Genomic DNA, 18,425 nt, shown 5'->3' with positions numbered 1-18,425 from the left:
TATGTGAAATTTACACAAAACCTATGCTACCTTATATTCCCCAAATACAAATAAAGTATATTATCATAGTATTAAAATGAACTTAGAAAGTGTTTAGATTAACTTTTCTAAACTAGCTTTATAAGCTAAAAAGAATCATATCCTAACTTTTGTCATTTTTAACTTACATTTTTTCGGTTTCTTTGAAAAAAAAAAATATACTTAAAATAAATCAATCTAAAAATACTCTCTTAAACGAATACTCTACAAAAGAAAAAAGGAAACAGTGAGATTCTTTCCCCAAAGTTGCAAACTTTATTCAGTATAATCAACAGCAACTCATCTCTCTTCTTCATTATCATCAATTCCAATACATTTGATTGATTATGGCAGATAAGCCTAGCAGAGCACTGGTATTGTACGGTGACGGGTTAGCCCGATCCATTGACCCGTCTCATACCCACCTCCATTCTTTTACTTCTCGAGCTTGCTGTGGCTTCTCGTCTCTTCCTAACTCTCCTCCTTCAGGTCTTTTTCTGATTTTCTTAATCCCAAAATTGTTTCTTTTTTGATAAATTTTATGTGGGGTTATGTTATTTTTCATATTTGATCATTGGGTTAACAGAAATTGCATGTTTGTTTAGTAGAAATCAGTTTGCATATGCAAGAATTAGGATTGTTTGATGTGGTTTCTTGTTTCTTCTTCACTCTCCTCCTTTAGGTAGTTTTTGTTTCTTTTTACCTTTTTTTAATTCCAAAATGGTTTCTTTTTGATAAATTTTATGTGGGGTTATGATGCTTTTTGAAGTACTGAAAACATCCATGTTACACTTACATCATGTCCAACTTTTGTTAAAGAGTCCTTTTTAGTTTGGTAACTTCAAGATTGTTTCTTTTTGATAATTTCTATGTGGGGTTTGCTCTTTTTCATCTTTAATACTGGAGTTTGTTGAGATTGCATGGTTTTGAATAGTCTTTGATCCATCTGCATATGGAAGTTTTTGTTTTTTGATAATGAATACTAGATGCATATCTAAATAGCATGTAATATACTGTGCTTTGAATTAGTAAGTCAATTAGTCTCGTGCCAATAAAGAAAAAGAAGTTAATTAATCTCTTTTTGGTGATAGTTAAATGTCTATGTTTGTTTGGTAATGTAGCAAAGGATCCATATAGGCGATGCCGACTAGTTGAGATTAGTTTTTGTTACAGGTACATTGTACTGGTGTCTGTGAGGAGCCTTTTTAGTCTAGTTAGAGAACCTATAGATAAGAATCCCCAATTTGTGTTGAAATACTGAATAGTATTAGAATGAAATGGACTGAATGGAACTGAATAAGATGCAGGGCATTCATCTAGCCAACCAAGTTTGATTGAAAATATACTTTCTTGATTGCTATAATGTGTGTTGAGTTAGTAATGTTAGTTATTGTGTTTGATCTTGTTTAGTTATCGTTAAATTTATCTGCTTGGTTGGTAATGTCAGAATCAGTAACCCTGAAAGACAATCATATCTGGCATTTTTTTTGTTTTCTAATAATGAAACATCCCCCGACCCAAGTCCAAAAAAATGGAGAGCCAAAAGTTTGCACCTTCCATCTGTATGATTCAAAACTTTTATGTGTATCATATCAAACTGGTAGAGCATTTCTGAGACTTGCTAACGGAAGGACTTGTAATGTTCTTCATTTACACTGTTAAGGAAGCCAATTAGGCACTTGTAGAAATCGAAAAGTCATCAAGGCAGTTGACTCCAAGGAACTGGTGCACCATCTTTTCTCAACCACTAGCTGAGAATGAAATTATTATTTGTGGAAGAAATAGCCATCCTAGACGACCGAGCACTTGAGATCAAATATATATTGTGTAACTGGATAGGAGGATGTTATGTTTTCTTGAGCACTTTTATGAGATAGCTGATAATTGATATATATCCTTCCTACACCCACTTTACCCTCTACCTCTAGATAACAATAAGACTTCTCTAAAGAGTGGAATTAACAGAATATGTTAAATATTATTGATGACGTGTGGGATGCATCGTAACCAATTAAAATTGAAGAGTTTGCCATCCCATTATTTCAACTCTATAGCCTGGTGCCTACAGGTGGTTAGTGTTAGGGTGGATGAGTATTTTTATTCATAAGAAAGCATGATGAGTTTCTAAGTTAAAAAAAGTAGTTTCATGGACAATACACAGATTGTTATTACTTAACAGTTCATGCTGGGAGTCTAATTACATTTTTGTACTTCTTATTTGTCAGTTTGGCTTCAGTTATCGTATTATTTGTTGTTGATATTGTTCTTTTCTTCATTGTTTTCAGCATGACTTCTTCACTACTGTATTTGTTTACATACTTATTTTTTGATATGCTTTATTTGAGTTGAGGGTCTATCGAAAACAGCCTCCTACGTACACACCACCCTCCCCAGACCCCACTAGTGAGATTACACTCGGTATGTTGTTGTTATCTGTCATTTTGGAATTTATATGGGGATTAGATTGCAGAAACCGAGGATGCAAGAGTTGTCAGAGAATTTGCTGAGCTAGTGGATGCAAGTGAAGCTTATCTTGCCCTGGTGAGATGCAATTCCTCTGTTTATAGTAATTGCTAAAGACATTCATTTATTTCTTAGCTTAATTAACATAGATTGTGCTAAAATACTTCCTCTGTTCTTAAGAATGGGGAAGAATCTTCTGAAACTCAATCTCAGGAGAAGCATGTAGCAGCAACGATATCAGAGAGGTAGGACTACTTCTGTTTTACATGTTGGACTTCCATCGATATGATGTTATTTACATTGTTGAGAAGGCACTTTTTAAAAAGGTTCTCGTTCAGGTTTATGGGGATGAAAGCTGCTGTCATCACTGAAAATTCAAGTCTGAAGAGTTTCTGCAATAAGCTTGGCTTCACCGTCTTAGAGCTCAATGAGGTAATTAGTAACATTAATAACCAGGTCGATTCATCTGCCTTGGCCTCCGAATTGTTCAAGTTGCTGGGGTTTCAAGAAGGGAAGACCTTAGAGTTTAGCCAATTTGATTTGGTTATTCTTCACATTGGAGCTGGTCAAACGACAAATTGCCTCAAAGACTTGGATCTTGTCAATCGATTGGTTGGTAATTTGGTACAAATGGCACATCCTGGAACGGAAGTAGGTTCTAGGTTGCACATGTCAGTTTTGTTGAGCTATGGTGCTGTTCATGAGTCTGATGATTCCACGTTTTCTATTGCTGACAGTAGACAAGAGAATAACTCTAAACTCTCTCTTATTTTCCCTCGTCAAAGTTATACAATTAAAGAAGGAAAACCACGACCAAATGTTAGGTAAGTGCAATTTTTCCACCTCCATTCTATATCATCCATGCATACTGTCGTCTGATGTATTCGTTAACAGGCAGCATTGCCCCATATTAGTGGCCCAGTGGCAGAATGCTGTCACTCGGAAGGATATGGCAGAAACATATTCATATGAGGATTTCAAAGAGGTATTCAAACAGATTCCTTTCACTGCTCAGAAATATGCTGACACAACTAAGGAGAATGATTCATGCTTTTCTACACTTGTGTTCCTTTTAAATGCACTAGGCATTTTTAACACTTAGAAAATCTCCTAATTTATCAAGCCGTGTAGAATAGCCGGCAGAAATTCAAGAACCTTTCTGCATGTCTTTTACAATTTGCAGAGCTTGCATCATCTTCAAATAATTTGAGCGCCATTGTCAATTCTGTTCTGATATTTTAGTTACTCGTAGTATCCTTGATTTTGCGCTTGATCTCCATCCTTGTGTTTCTCTTACGTAAATACCTTCGAAATTTACTGTTGTCACTAGAGTTATTGTCTGCTAACATGTATAATATGATCCTACTAATATTTTGCGCTCTCATCTTTTAACCAGCATGGCGCAAACCTTGTGATTCCAACAGATAGGTTTCTACATGAAGTGGCATTCAAGCTTTGGAAGGCTCCAAAATACGGAGCATGAGGTAGAACTGCGGAGAAAACATTGGTAAAAGACATCTGAATTTCCTGAATTCAGCTTTGTCATTTTGGACCTTTGTTTTGATGAAGGGGCTAGATCATCAGCGGAGATGTTTCTGATCGCCAGAAACTCTATATTCTTCCGGGAATAACTAGAACTAATAATCAGTCAACCCAATTTTCATGGCATCTCTCTGTTGTCGTTTCTAACTTATTGGGTGTATAATGTACTCTTTTGGGTGACACAATCAGTCTAATTCTGTTGTTTTTTTCCTGAGATATTGTGGTGATAGAAAGGCTCATTGCTTCATATTGCATACTGCATGTCTGCATCTAGTCTTCTTTTGCCTTATGGACGAAATGCTCTTCAATCTTGGTTTTTCTTTTGGCTTGCAGAAGAAATACTGTAAATCCTATTCCACCCTCTATGAAATACACATCTTGACCTTCTCAAAAAAAATAATACACATTTTGTTGTCATGCAGTTCAAGTTTGAGTTATTTATACTAGCAGTGTGAGAATGAGAATCTTGGCATAATTGGTAAATGTGAGACCAGGAGGTCACGGTTCAAGTTGTGGAAACAACCTCTTGTAGAAATGCAGGGTAAGACTGTGTACAGTAGCCCCTTGTGGTCCGATCCTCCCTGAACCACGTGCATAGTGGGAGCTTAGTGCACCGGACTGCACTTTTTTCTATACTAACAGTGTCAGCATCCAAGGAAGTGACCTAGTGGTCAATGCAGTGTGTGTAAACCTTAGAGATATGGTTCAAATCCCTACTACTAGCTTAAGCCTTGATGTCAGAGTTACAGAGTGAAATACTAGTGAGAGATAGTAGGTATTCCGTGAAGTGGTTGAGGTGCACGGAAGTTGGCCGTATATATCACTGTTATATCAAACAGTACAACAAGTAGTAACTTCCTACGGACATAAAATAGGGATCTTGTCACAGAAGAATGGTCTAGGTAGTCAAGTAATAACTGTAACAAATAATACACACGACAACTGCATCTACACCAATTTTTTGAAGCTGAATACTGACGACTCAAACCATAAAACACAGCAAATAAAAGTGATACACAAATGAAAGACTTCCATTTTCAAAATTTTGATTAAACAAACATCTGCAGAATTATGAAATAGCTGTAAATTTGATAAAGAGTACTAGGTAGATAGATAAACGCGATGAAAGAAGAAAAACAAGGGCTTAAGGAACAAAAGAGATGCAGCACAAATCATCAAACACTAGTCTAAGCCTGTTCTGAACTAGCATGATGAACCAAGACTGTACTCCATAATCTTCGCCACCATCTCTTTTAACTCTTCAAGCAACTTCACACTCTTTTTGAGCCTAAAGCACATCTCATCAACCAATGATTCTTGCAGGGAACTCTCAAATCCACCACCATGGGATGCTATTAAATCACCAAGAACCTCATCCTTAATCTCATAAACAAACTTTTCAAGACTGAAAGCAAATTGCCAGTATGCAAAGAACCTCACATGCAAAGTTGCCATTCGATCATCAACAATTTCCACCTCGATCTCATGGTTACCCAACTTTTGAGGACTGAACACAATTTTCCAGTATGCAGCCATAGTCATCTTCAATTCAAAAGCTTGCTGCACAACATCTTTAGGCTGCCACCTCAAAAAAAAAACATCAATTACTCCAAATCCTTTGATGTTTATTTTCGTCCCCCCTTTGGAATATTTGCAGAACTTCATAAATTTCTTTTTTTGACCCATGAGACTGCTATAAGTAGCAACATATTCAGTACTACTAGTGAGGTCAGTCAGCCTACCCATCCCAATGATTTCTCGTATCCCATTGACCGATTTATCCTTCTTCTTGGCAATCAAATTTTGCACTGCCCTCTTAATGAAATACTGAAGTTCCGGGCAACTACCAGAATAATGCATCAAAACTTCGATGATAACTCCCTCTATATAGTTCCACAATTTTCCAACAAACTCCTCTGTAGTGGCAGAAATGTCTCTGACATTCTTCTGCAAAACATCCAGGAAATCGGGAAATCCAATCCTTTGTGCTTCATTTAAAAACATGAGCTCAACGAACAAGTTGTCTTCCTTCTCATCAGGATACTTTGAACGTAGCTCAACAGAGTATTGTTTGAGTTCAAGATCAATCAACTCAGACAATTTAGCAGCACAATGCTTTTCAAAATCTTCAGTGTACTCATCAAACTCTACTCCAAGAAAAATTTTCTTCAGAGACTCAATAGCCAAACTCTGAATGCGCATGAATGTAGCCAAAGCTTCAGCAACAGAACCCGAATGCTGTGGCAACTCGTTGAGAGCAGCAACATTGACTGCGAGTTTGTTGTTGATCTTCTTCTCAATATCCAGAAAGCACTTGGAAATGATGTTTTCTTGAATTTGCACCAACTTATGTGCCAGAACAGGAATGCTAACCATAGACTTGTCCATCTTGGATAACAGTGCATGAGTTTCAAAAAGCCTTGCTTCCACTAAGAGCTTCTTCATAAGACTCGTTCGTGATACGATTCTTAACACAAACATAGCCAAGTCTAACATTCATGTCATTTGTAGTAACTTTTTCAAGCAGCCCTTCAGGAGCTCTATCTACCTTTGTCACAATCACTAGAGTCCTTTCCCCAGTTTTGTCTACTTTTTTGGACATCTTCAAGCATTCACAAGTAGAGAAATCAACAGTGGTTGATAAAACATTCACAATTATGCTTTCCTCTGGTGTTATATATTTCATAACAATTTCTTAAATTTGTTCAAAAGTATCTGTTGAGTTTCCATGAACCGGGACCGTAGGTATTCCAAGCAAATCCACCATAGTCAAGTCAGGAACACCATTCTTTTCACTAGCTGTGAGTGTTAAAGGGAAATTAGATATTCCCTTACCATGTCCAGCAATCTCATTAGTTGCAAGAATAATGGCCTCTGCTACGTGAAATTCATCCGTTGGAACTGATTTTCCATTGTACTCCACGTAAACCTTTGTCTCACTATGATTCTGGAGCTTCATGATGAGAGGCACTCTAGTGCAAATGCCTTCCCCTCTAGGAAGACTAATTCCGGCAAGTGATTCAAGCACACCGGACTTCCCCGAAGACTGATCACCAATCACCACAATGGTAGGCAGCTGAATGCCATCCTGCATGATGTTGAGGTGTCCAAGCTTGAAGATGCTAGGCAGCTTAATGTCTTCCTGCATACTATTGAGGTGCCTAAGCTTGTCCACACAATCAAGGAGCGGTTGAATCATATCATTGAATGATAAAACAATAGGTGCATGGACTACAGAGCCTTGTGGTTCTACCCCTCCAAGATGTTTTGGATCACTGGAAGAAGAGTCATTGCTTACTTGTTGGGATGTCATTGTTGGCAAGGTTTAGTATCTGTTAAATCTAACTCTTGATGACCACATGAACTCAAAAGTATCCCTATTTATACATGATATTTGATCATTTATGTGAATTTCTGCAGATTAGTGTGAAAAGAATAGCATGGGGACTTAACTAGACTTGATGGTTTTTTATCCCAAAAAATACTGATCTCATCCTTGTAGTTACAGTTAATGCATCAGAAAAACATTTGATCTTCTTCTATAGATGGTGTGAACAGCATATCTAGAGACACACACTTCCAGTATAATTAATGCTTTTGTTTTCCTCAAAAACAACTGAGCTGTTTCACTAAGAGCCATGTTTACTGCTATTCATAAGCAAGTTGGTTAGCATTCCAGATAAACCCAATGCTGAAAAGATCTGTGAAATTTCACCATCCCTCTTTTCAGTGGCGGACACAAAATTTTCATCCAGGGTTCAAAATATGAAGAAGTGGATACATAAAAATTACAGGATGAAAAACAAATGTGGCGTCCACTAAATTTTAACCCGCATTATCACGTCCTTTTAAATTTTTTTTTTCTCATTTTTGCGCTTCACCATTGAACCCTTTTCAAAAAAATATTGTGCGTTTTTTATCTCTCATTTTGTAGTGTCTTACTTTTTTTTTTTTAAAAAAAAAGAATCTTTAAAATAAATGCCCAAAAAAAGAACAAATTTTTAAAAAAGGTTAAGAGTTGAATTATTAGGACTATAATACTTATTTAGTACTCAATAACGATTAATAATAAAAATATTAAACAACATCAATATTTATAGGTTGAATGATAAAAAATATAGCTGAAACGAATAAGCGATATAGGTCGATAACATAAACGATAAAGGATGACAAAATACAAAAATCTTGCATATATAAAACTAATCAAATATAAAATTATTTTAAACAAGCATGACATAAAATATATAAAGAATATATATATATATATAAGCTTGACATAAATATATAAAGAGAGATACACATATTGTGATTTTTTTTCTTAGTTGAGAAGTGTATTGATATTAAAAATCAATCAGAAATTATAGAAGTTTAGCTACGACTTTAAATTAGTATTGAGAGCATCGAAAAAAAAAAGAATTAAAATATTTTTCATTTCAACTATATGAAAAAAATTTACATAATATTTTAGAGAGTCCAGAGCCAAAAGGGCAAAAAAAATTGTCAAAAATTCCAAAAGGGCACATCAAATTTTTTTAAACCAAAAGGGCAAAATCGCTTCTGAAGAAGCGATTTCCCTCTGACACAACATGAAAAATCGCTGTCCTAGCAGCGATTTTGTAAAAAACAAATTATTATTTTTTTAAATTAAAAATCGCTACTAGGGCAGCGATTTTGTAATTTTTTTTTTATTATTAAAAATCGCTGCTCAAGTCAGAAACTTTTTTTTTTCCTTAGACATCACTGCAGGGGCGCGTTTTCATGCCTAGTGCTATTATATTCATGCCTATTGTTAATTATTTATAATATATTCATGTTTAAAAACTTTTTTTTAATTTAATATTCTTTTATTATTATTTATGATATATAATTCAATTTTCCTCATGCTTCAACAATTTTATTGAGTATACTATCCGTCTTGTTTATCATTTTTATATTATTAATAATTAACAATAGGCATGAAAAACGCTGCCCCTGCAGTGATGTGTATGGAAAAAAAAAATTCTGACTTAAAATCGCTGCTGTTTAATAAAAAAAAGGGCAGCGATTTTTAATAATAATTTTTTTTTTTTGACAAAATCGCTGCCCTAGCAGTGATTTTTAATTTTAAAAAAATAAAATTGTTTTTTACAAAATCGCTGCCCTGGCAGCGATTTTTAATAATAATTTTTTTTTTTGACAAAATCGCTGCCCTAGCAGTGATTTTTAATTTTAAAAAAATAAAATTGTTTTTTACAAAATCGCTGCCCTGGCAGCGATTTTTAATAATAATTTTTTTTTTTGACAAAATCGCTGCCCTAGCAGTGATTTTTAATTTTAAAAAAATAAAATTGTTTTTTACAAAATCACTGCCCTAGCAGCGATTTTTAATAAATAAAAAAAAAGAAAAAAAGTTTTTAGACAAAATTGCTGCTAGGGCAGCGATTTTTCGTGTTGCATCAGAGGGAAATCACTTCTTCAGGAGCGATTTTGCCCTTTTGGTTTTAAAAAAATTTGATGTGCCCTTTTGAAATTTTTGACAATTTTTTTTGCCTTTTTGGCCGCGGACTCATATTTTAGATCCAATATTTATACTTGAGCAAAATAGAAAAAGTTAGCTATTTAAATATGGGCAAACCACATAAATCCCACTAGTTTAGGTCTTAATTATTAAGATTCCCAATAGTTTCAAATATTACTTCATGTACCATATTTTATGCTTAGGATACATGAGTTTGAATCCATGAGATACATGCAGTATCTGTCGAATTTTAAAATTGAGATACAAAATTTATTATTTATTTAAATTAATTGGTTGGAACTGATTTCCTTAATTAGAGGAGTAAATTGAGGATTTTCAAAATACATAGATAATTAATTTCATTTTATTATTTTTTGAAATAGTAAATTCATTAATATTATTAATATAAGATAAAAACATGTATATCTTCGTAATGCAATTTGATTAATTTCAAATTATTACTCTTAAAATAATAAATTCATTAATTTGATGTATCTATATCAATATATGATGTACCCAACAAACTAAACACTTAGATACATGAGTGTCCTGGAAGTATATATATATATTAGTTTCATGTATCTTTTATATGTATCTAGTACTAATTTGATGTATCAAGTATCAATTGCATATGTTATATCCAAAAACATGTATCTCGAATACATAGTAATCATATACATCTAATTATGTGTATAAATATGGAATATACAAAAAGAAGAAGCATATCATCTAATTGTGTGTATTTAAATTTCATACGTTATATCCAAAAACATGTATCTCGAATACATAATAAGCATATACATTTAATTATGTGTATCTAAATATGAAATGTAGATGAAACACATGAATTTAGGAACAAATCACGACTGTAGAGTATCTGTCGTATCATTAATATCATTGTGTTGTTAAAAATCATGTATCCGAAATTTAATGGTGGATACATATACATGGTCAGACTACAATACTCCCTTTCTTCCGGAGACAAACAATCAAGACCCACTCTGAATTAAAGTTTTCTCTGTAGCAGTTACTTTGATTTGATCTAGTTATAAATGAACAATACAAAATAATATTTGAGTTCAGGAGAATTTGTCGGCCATGGTGATGATATCTTGAGAAGAAGAGAGTAGATTAGCTATTGTTGGAATGAAATTGTACGATGAAATTCTTGAATCATAAAGGAGGAGACATAATTGAGTGATAAATATGGGAGGGGAGAATTAAGAGATAGTGGTTGATTTGGAGTGAAAGAGTTAATTAAGCAGATAATTAATCAATCCTAGTTTTAAAATATGTGGGTATCTAATAATCTAATTGTATCTTCAAATAATATATTAATATATGGTATAAAATATTAAAAGTGGTAATATATGTAATTGTTTGAAAGTAAAGATAATATTAGTATATATAGTAGTGATGTATGTCTAATAAGGTAGTTTATCCTTTTATCTAAATGTCAAATTTCAATAATTCATTAAGGGTAAAGTCAAAAATATATACAAATGTACGCTAACTTAAAATATAGAAAGTCCATTGGTCATTAAAAATGAAATAGGAGTGAGAAATGAGAAACAAAGCCATTGTTTATAAAAATGAAAATGAAGTAAGGAAAACCATTTTTTTAAAAAAAGAAACGTACAAAACATGAATATCAGAGGGGATCAATCACACGACCTCAGCTACTTAATGAACCCCCAAGACAATTGCGTTGAGGGGTTCATATAAACTTATCTATACTACCTTAAAAGCATGAACTCTCAAATTTGAATGTTGAATTACTATAATATTCTTAATAAAAAATACTCATTTTTTTAATTTATTGATTTAATTAATTGTATATACTACCTTAAAAACATGAACTTTCAAATTTGAATGTTGAATTACTATAATACCTCCAATAAAAAATACTCATTTTTTTATTTATTGATTTAATTAATTGTATATACTACCTTAAAAGCATGAACTCTCAAATTTGAATGTTGAATTACTATAATATTCTTAATAAAAAATACTCATTTTTTATTTATTGATTTAATTAATTGTATTATATTAAAAGTAGATACCATTCCATATTAAAGGGTTCTAACTTTTCCGATGAATTGTGACTTTTTCGAAGGGTTAAGAGTTTTTTGACGGATTGTGACATTTTCGATGAGTTGTGACTTGCCAAAGAATTGCGATTTTTTCAAAGGGTTGTGACTTTTCCAAAGTGTTGTGCCCTTTCTGATGAGTTGTGAGTTTTTCAAAGGATTGTCACTTTTCTATGAGTTGTGACATTTTTCAAAGGTTGTGACTTTTCTGATAAGGCACAAATAACACCTATTCATACTATTATTTGTTAGCTATAAATAGAGGGGTTTCCTCTAACTTTTAAACTATGATCTTAGTATGTTTTCTACTCTTCTTCTTCTTAAAAAAATCTCATGTGTTATTTGCAACAGTTGATTAAGTTTGAAATTCAACGAAATTCGAGGTACCACATAAAAAAGAGTTGGTGAACAAATTATAGAAAATCATGCATCAATTGTTTCTTCTTTTTTTTTCCTCAATAATAATCAAATACAAAAAAGGGCACATGATTGGGGTAAGATATTTTTTTTAATCATTTTTAAATCTTTTACCCTCAAACGAAGGAGTTTGTTCCTAATTTTTTAAAAACATTAGGCAAAACGTAGTCCATTGAATTGTTAGTTTTGATGTTAAGTCCACTAATTCAAAAATAGATTTTTATTTTTACTTATAATAGTATAGTCATGATAATAATTATTTTTAATAGATATGTAAGTCAAAATGAACGGAGAAAGTAAACTATTGGTGGCAAGAAATTTCAATCAAATAGAACACAAGGGAGAATATAGCATGAACATATATTTTCCTCTTCCTTCTTCGTTGGCTATGAATTATCCATATATTTTTTTCATTTTTATATTTATATTGAGTATAAATAATTTTAAGTATGAATTTACTATTATTTTGTGTTTATTTTAATCTAAGAAAATATTGTTTCACATGATACACTTCGTGCTAGCTATATAAAAATAGCTTAAAAAATAGTGATTGATCATAAAATGATCTTAAATCAAATAATTAAAGATCCTATGAATAATACTTTAAATTTTATTCATCTACTAATTTTTTTATTAAAATTTTTTAATATTTTATATCACGATACAACTTCTATAAGATACTAGATACTTTCATTAGACAAGAACTTTATGATATGTATGAGGTAGAAAAAAGGAGAAGACTACAATTACGCAAAGGTAGAAACTTATAGAAATGAAATATTTTTCACCATAGGTGATGTCGTTCATATATTAACATTAAATTATGATGTTGGAATATGTATATCTAAAACAAAAATTGAGTGTAACGACCTAATTTTCTTTAGAACAATTTTTTTATGTAATATTTTTTTGTCTCTATAACATTCTACTTATAATAGTGTTGACATTCATTATAGAAGTACACTTTTTTTTTTTGTAAAATTACCTCTCTATGATAGCCTTACTAAAATACTAATTGAGTAATAATATTTTGTAATGATAAATTACTTGTAAAGATAAAATATTTGAAATATTTATGGTAATCGTTATTAGTGTCATGCACATACTAAATTTCAAGTACGAATATTTAAAAGAAAAATTGTATTTAAATGGTGTCCATCATTTATGGACATAACCTCAAGAGGAGAGACTATTGGTGACCTTTTTTATATTGATATTTCTTTTTCTATAATTTGTTGGTTAAATTTGCTTTCAAAATCGAATGAGGTAAAAGATAATACTACTAAACAAATGTCACTTTCTCCCCATATAACACCGGGTTCCGTCGAAATAGAAAAGCCAACGGAGAAAAATTTGGGGGCGGAAAACTTTTTCGTAGTATTTAGATTTTTCCCAACCTAGTATACACCTAATATTCAAATCTAGCCTTATATAAAACGTAATTTTTCGACCGAGGGGTTCGGGTGAACTCCTGCTTCCCACTTAAATCCGCCCCTGCCTCTTTTAATTATTGTTAGTATTAGGTAAATTTTGGTGTTTTGAATATATTCAGCTTACATCTTGAGGAGATATCCACTTCAACTTTTCTTTTCTATGACTGCCAAACGAGACAAACGTTGTAATAAATGACCTACAGTTGCAAAGAACATGTTCTCTCCAGCAAAATTTAGAAAGTAATGTATCATTCAAACTATAAATCCATTTTTGTTAAATTCAAAATTCAGCAATAACATTTTCAAGAATGATTTAATTTTTAAAAAAACAAGAACTTTTCAAGAATGTGGAGTAAACATATTCAGGATAAGGTAGGTCCCTTTTAACACTATAATGAGCTGTATATAAATTTATCATTTAAAGCTCTTTTATTTTTGAGTCCCCTACCTGGGGGCCCTTCTACTCCACCCTTCATCTCTTGCTTCAATTATTGAATTGAAAAAAGTAATGAATAGTCAAGAAACCAGACTCCATTATTTTGTTTTTGGGAAAAAGGACAGTTTTGCCACTTCTTTTTTCTATGGCTGTCAGTTGTAGACTGTAGATAAAACATAGTTGTAAGAATTACAAGTAAGATCACTAGCAAAAGAGAGAGAGAGAGCAATCATTCTTGATAACATATCACTCTTAGCATTCAACAGGTAAAATAAAGTTGTTAGTAATTTAAGATTGAAACATTTATCTTCTTAAATTCATTTTGTGGTTCCTTGTTTTGCTTGCAGATTTCAGAAATGGAGGTAGTTGGTGGAGCATTTCTCTCTTCAGCTTTGAATGTTCTCTTTGAAAGGCTTGCTCCTCAGGGTGATCTTCTCAACATGTTTCAGAAGCAAAAGCATCATGTTCGGCTCTTAAAGAAGCTGAAAATGACTTTGCGTGGCCTTCAGATTGTGCTAAGTGATGCAGAGAATAAGCAAGCATCAAATCCATCTGTGAGAGACTGGCTTAATGAGCTTCGAGTGCTGTGGACTCTGCTGAAAACTTAATAGAAGAAGTCAATTATGAAGCGTTGAGGCTTAAGGTGGAAGGTCAGCATCAAAATCTTGCAGAAACAATATTGAAACATTGGAGGATTTGCAACCTGTGCTTGAGTGATGCTTTTTGTGTTAACATAAAGGAGAAGTTGGAAGATACTATTGAAACATTGAAGGATTTGCAAGAGCAAATTGGTGACCTTGGCTTAACGGAGCATTTTGGTTCGACTAAACAAGAAACTAGAACACCTTCAACTTCTTTAGTTGATGATTCTGATATCTTTGGAAGGCAGAGTGAAATAGAGGATTTGATTGACCGTTTATTGTCTGAAGATGCAAGTGGAAAAAATCTGACAGTAGTTCCTATTGTTGGAATGGGCGGCCTGGGTAAGACAACACTTGCTAAAGCGATTTACCATGATGAGAGGGTGAAGAACCATTTTGGTTTGAAAGCTTGGTATTGTGTTTCTGAGCCATATAATGCTTTGAGAATATCGAAAGGGTTAATTCAAGAAATTGACTCACAGGATGTCCACAACAATCTTAATCAGCTTCAAGTCAAATTGAAGGAAAACTTAAAGGGAAAGAAGTTTCTTATTGTTCTGGATGATGTGTGGAATGACAACTACAACGAATGGGATGACTTGAGAAATATATTTGTACAAGGAGATGTAGGAAGTAAGATCATTGTGACAACACGTAAAGAGAGTGTTGCCTTGATGATGGGAAATGAGCAAATTAGCATGGACCATTTGTCTATTGAAGCCTCTTGGTTTTTATTTAAAAGACATGCATTTGAAAACATGGATCCTATGGGACATCCAGAACTTGAAGAGGTCGGAAAACAAATTGCAGCTAAGTGCAAGGGACTGCCCTTAGCTCTGAAGACTCTTGCTGGCATGTTACGCTCCAAATCAGAGGTTGAAGAGTGGAAACGTATTTTGAGAAGTGAAATATGGGAGCTGCCACACAATGACATATTACCAGCGCTGATGTTGAGCTACAATGATCTTCCAGCACATTTAAAGCAATGTTTTTCCTATTGTGCAATATTTCCTAAAGATTATCCAATTAGGAAAGAACAAGTTATTCATCTGTGGATTGCCAATGGTCTTGTACCACAGGAAGATGAAATAATTGAAGATTCAGGCAACGAATATTTTCTGGAGTTGAGATCAAGATCATTATTCGAAAGGGTCCCAAATCCTTGTGAAGGGAACATAGAGAAATTCTTAATGCATGACCTTGTCAACGATTTAGCCCAAATTGCATCTTCAAAACTTTGTATCAGGTTGGAAGAGAGCCAAGGATCCCGTATGTTGGAAAAAAGTCGGCATTTATCTTATTCCATGGGATATGATGGTGACTTTGAGAAATTGACACCCCTCTACAAATTGGAGCAGCTGAGGACATTGCTTCCGATCTATATTGATCTCAAATATTATGATTACTATCTAAGCAAGAGGGTGTTGCATAACATACTGCCAAAACTGACATCCTTAAGGGCATTATCATTGTCAGGTTATATGATTAAGGAGTTGCCAAATGACTTGTTTATCAAATTAAAGCTCCTCAGATTTTTGGACCTTTCTGAGACAATGATTGAAAAGTTGCCTAATTCCATTTGTGTATTGTATAACTTAGAGACACTTCTCCTGTCATCTTGTGGTTGTCTTAAGGAGCTACCGCTGCAGATGGAGAAGTTGATTAACTTGCGTCATCTTGACATAAGCAACACTTCTAGCTTGAAGATGCCACTACATCTGAGCAAGTTGAAAAGCCTCCAAGTGTTGGTGGGAGCCAAGTTTCTTGTAGGTGGTCGTGGTGGTTTGAGAATGGAAGATTTGGGTGAAGTACATAACTTGTATGGATCTCTATCAGTTCGAAATTTGCAAAATGTGGTTGATAGAACGGAAGCTGTGAAGGCAAAGATGAGGGAGAAGAATCATGTTGAGAAGTTATCTTTGAGGTGGAGTGAAAGTAGTAGTGTCAACAATTCACAAACAGAAATAGACATACTTGATGAGCTACGCACACATAAAAATGTAAAAGAAGTCGAAATCACCGGATATAGAGGGACAAAATTTCCAAATTGGCTAGCTGATCCTTTGTTTCTTAAGCTGGTAGAATTGTCTCTTAGCCACTGCAAGGACTGTGATTCCTTGCCAGCACTGGGACAACTTCCATCTTTGAAAATCCTTTCGATTAGAGAGATGCATGGAATAACAGAGGTGACGGAAGAATTCTATGGAAGTTCATCCTCTAAAAAGCCTTTTAACTGTCTTGAGAAGCTTGAATTTGAAGATATGCCGGAGTGGAAGCAATGGCACGTACTAGGAATTGGAGAGTTTCCTAAACTCGAGAAGCTTTCATTTAGAGATTGTCCGAAGTTGATGGGGAAGTTGCCTGAAAATCTCTGTTCTCTGAAAGAATTGAGCATTTCAAGATGTCCCGAACTCAATTTGGAGACATCCCAACTTGAGGGAATGAAGAAGATTGAGGGATTATTTATTCGTGATTGTAACTCTCTTACCTCCTTACCTTTTAGCATTCTTCCCAGTACCTTGAAGACAATAAATATATCTCGTTGCCAGAAATGGAAATTGGAGGCGTCAGTTGGTGAGATGTTTCTTGGGGATTTGGCACTGGAAGAATGTGATTCTATAACTGAGTTGGTCCCAGGAGCATGTAATTTGCTTGTACAGAGGTGCCACAACCTTACTAGTTTTTTTATTACTACTGTGACTGAAAGCTTCTATTGCGGCAACCTTACAAAGCTGAAGCGGCTGCCACAACTCCTTCCATCTCTTAAGGACCTGATACTGTGTAATTGTCCAGAAATAGAGTCCTTCCCTGAAGGAGGATTGCCCTTCAATTTACAACTACTTCAGATCTGGAATTGCAATAAACTGGTGAACGGTCGAAAGGAGTGGCGTTTACAGAGACTCTCCTGTCTCACAGAATTACGCATCTACCATGATGGCAGTGACGAAGAGATTGTTGGTGGTGAGAATTGGGAGTTGCCTTCCTCTATTCAAACACTTAGAATAGAGAATCTGAAAACATTAAGCAGCCAACATCTCAAAAGCCTTACCTCTCTTCAATATCTAGATATTTATAATTTACCTCAAATTCAGTCACTGCTGGAAGAAGGGATTCACTCCTCTCCTTCTCTTCAAAGTCTAGTCATCTCCTCCTGCCATCAACTCCAGTCTGTTGCCCCACTGCCCTCCTCCCTCTCTCAGCTGATCATCCATGATTGCCCTAATCTCAAATCCCTTCCACCCCTGCACTCCTCCCTCTCTGAGCTGATCATCGAGGATTGCCGTAATCTCAAATCCCTTCCAGTAAACGGGATGCTCTCTTCCCTCTCTAAACTAGATATTTCCAAATGTCCATTCCTCAAACCACTCCTAAAATTTGACAAGGGGAAATACTGGCCAGAAATTGCTCATATCTCCACCATAAAGATCGATGACGAATACCTTTAACATTTAAAACAAATGTAAGTTTTCCTTTAGCATTATTCAGTATTTTTATTAATGATTATCGGATATTAACTTAGCAAACTTTTTTCTTTGTCAGGATTCTGATAACAATATATTCAATTTGTTACCGTTCTAGCTCATGTGGTAATAGGAAAGTTCTGCTGCTTCTCTATGTTGGGAAAACACGGACAAGCACAAAAATATATATGGTAAAAGTAATGGAAATAAAATGGGAAATAATGACACCAAGAATTTTACGTGGAAACCCTTCTAAATAAGGGAAAAACCACGGGCCAAGAGGAGCAACTGATATTACTATAGTAAGGAATTTTACACTGTAGTCACGAGTACAATACTCAAAATGACTACTACACACTCAAAAGGAATAACACTCTTTTGGTTTCCACCTTACTAAAATATCGCTCACACTCTATTTTTCTTCACA

The 18,425-nt window shown here is 34.0% G+C and overlaps 1 protein-coding gene and 2 pseudogenes across 1 annotated transcript; 2 read left to right on the top strand and 1 right to left on the bottom strand.

The window, feature by feature from the left end:
• The first annotated feature begins 236 nt into the window (after positions 1–236).
• LOC102578824 (uncharacterized) lies at positions 237–4,282 on the top strand. The gene is made up of 6 exons (XM_006340178.2): positions 237–507; positions 2,489–2,559; positions 2,662–2,726; positions 2,820–3,305; positions 3,376–3,466; positions 3,878–4,282. The coding sequence occupies exons 1-6, from the start codon at positions 366–368 to the stop codon at positions 3,962–3,964; spliced, it is 942 nt and encodes a 313-aa protein (XP_006340240.1). The 5' UTR covers positions 237–365; the 3' UTR covers positions 3,965–4,282.
• Positions 4,283–5,111: 829 nt separating this feature from the next.
• Positions 5,112–7,463, bottom strand: LOC102584558 (dynamin-related protein 4C-like; annotated as a pseudogene).
• Positions 7,464–14,059: 6,596 nt separating this feature from the next.
• LOC102606016 (putative disease resistance RPP13-like protein 1) lies at positions 14,060–18,153 on the top strand (annotated as a pseudogene).
• Positions 18,154–18,425: the final 272 nt, after the last annotated feature.

Source organism: Solanum tuberosum, unplaced genomic scaffold (assembly GCF_000226075.1).
Source record: "Solanum tuberosum cultivar DM 1-3 516 R44 unplaced genomic scaffold, SolTub_3.0 scf00017, whole genome shotgun sequence".
NCBI lineage: Eukaryota > Viridiplantae > Streptophyta > Magnoliopsida > Solanales > Solanaceae > Solanum > Solanum tuberosum.
This window is presented reverse-complemented; position numbering and strand designations above follow the sequence as displayed.

Excerpts from the sequence above, each read along its gene's own strand:
- LOC102578824 (XM_006340178.2), top strand. The coding sequence starts at position 366 with ATGGCAGATAAGCCTAGCAGAGCACTGGTATTGTACGGTGACGGGTTA. Across the intron at positions 3,306-3,375 it reads AAACCACGACCAAATGTTAG|GCAGCATTGCCCCATATTAG; the intron begins GTAAGTGCAATT and ends ATTCGTTAACAG. Across the intron at positions 3,467-3,877 it reads CATATGAGGATTTCAAAGAG|CATGGCGCAAACCTTGTGAT; the intron begins GTATTCAAACAG and ends TCTTTTAACCAG.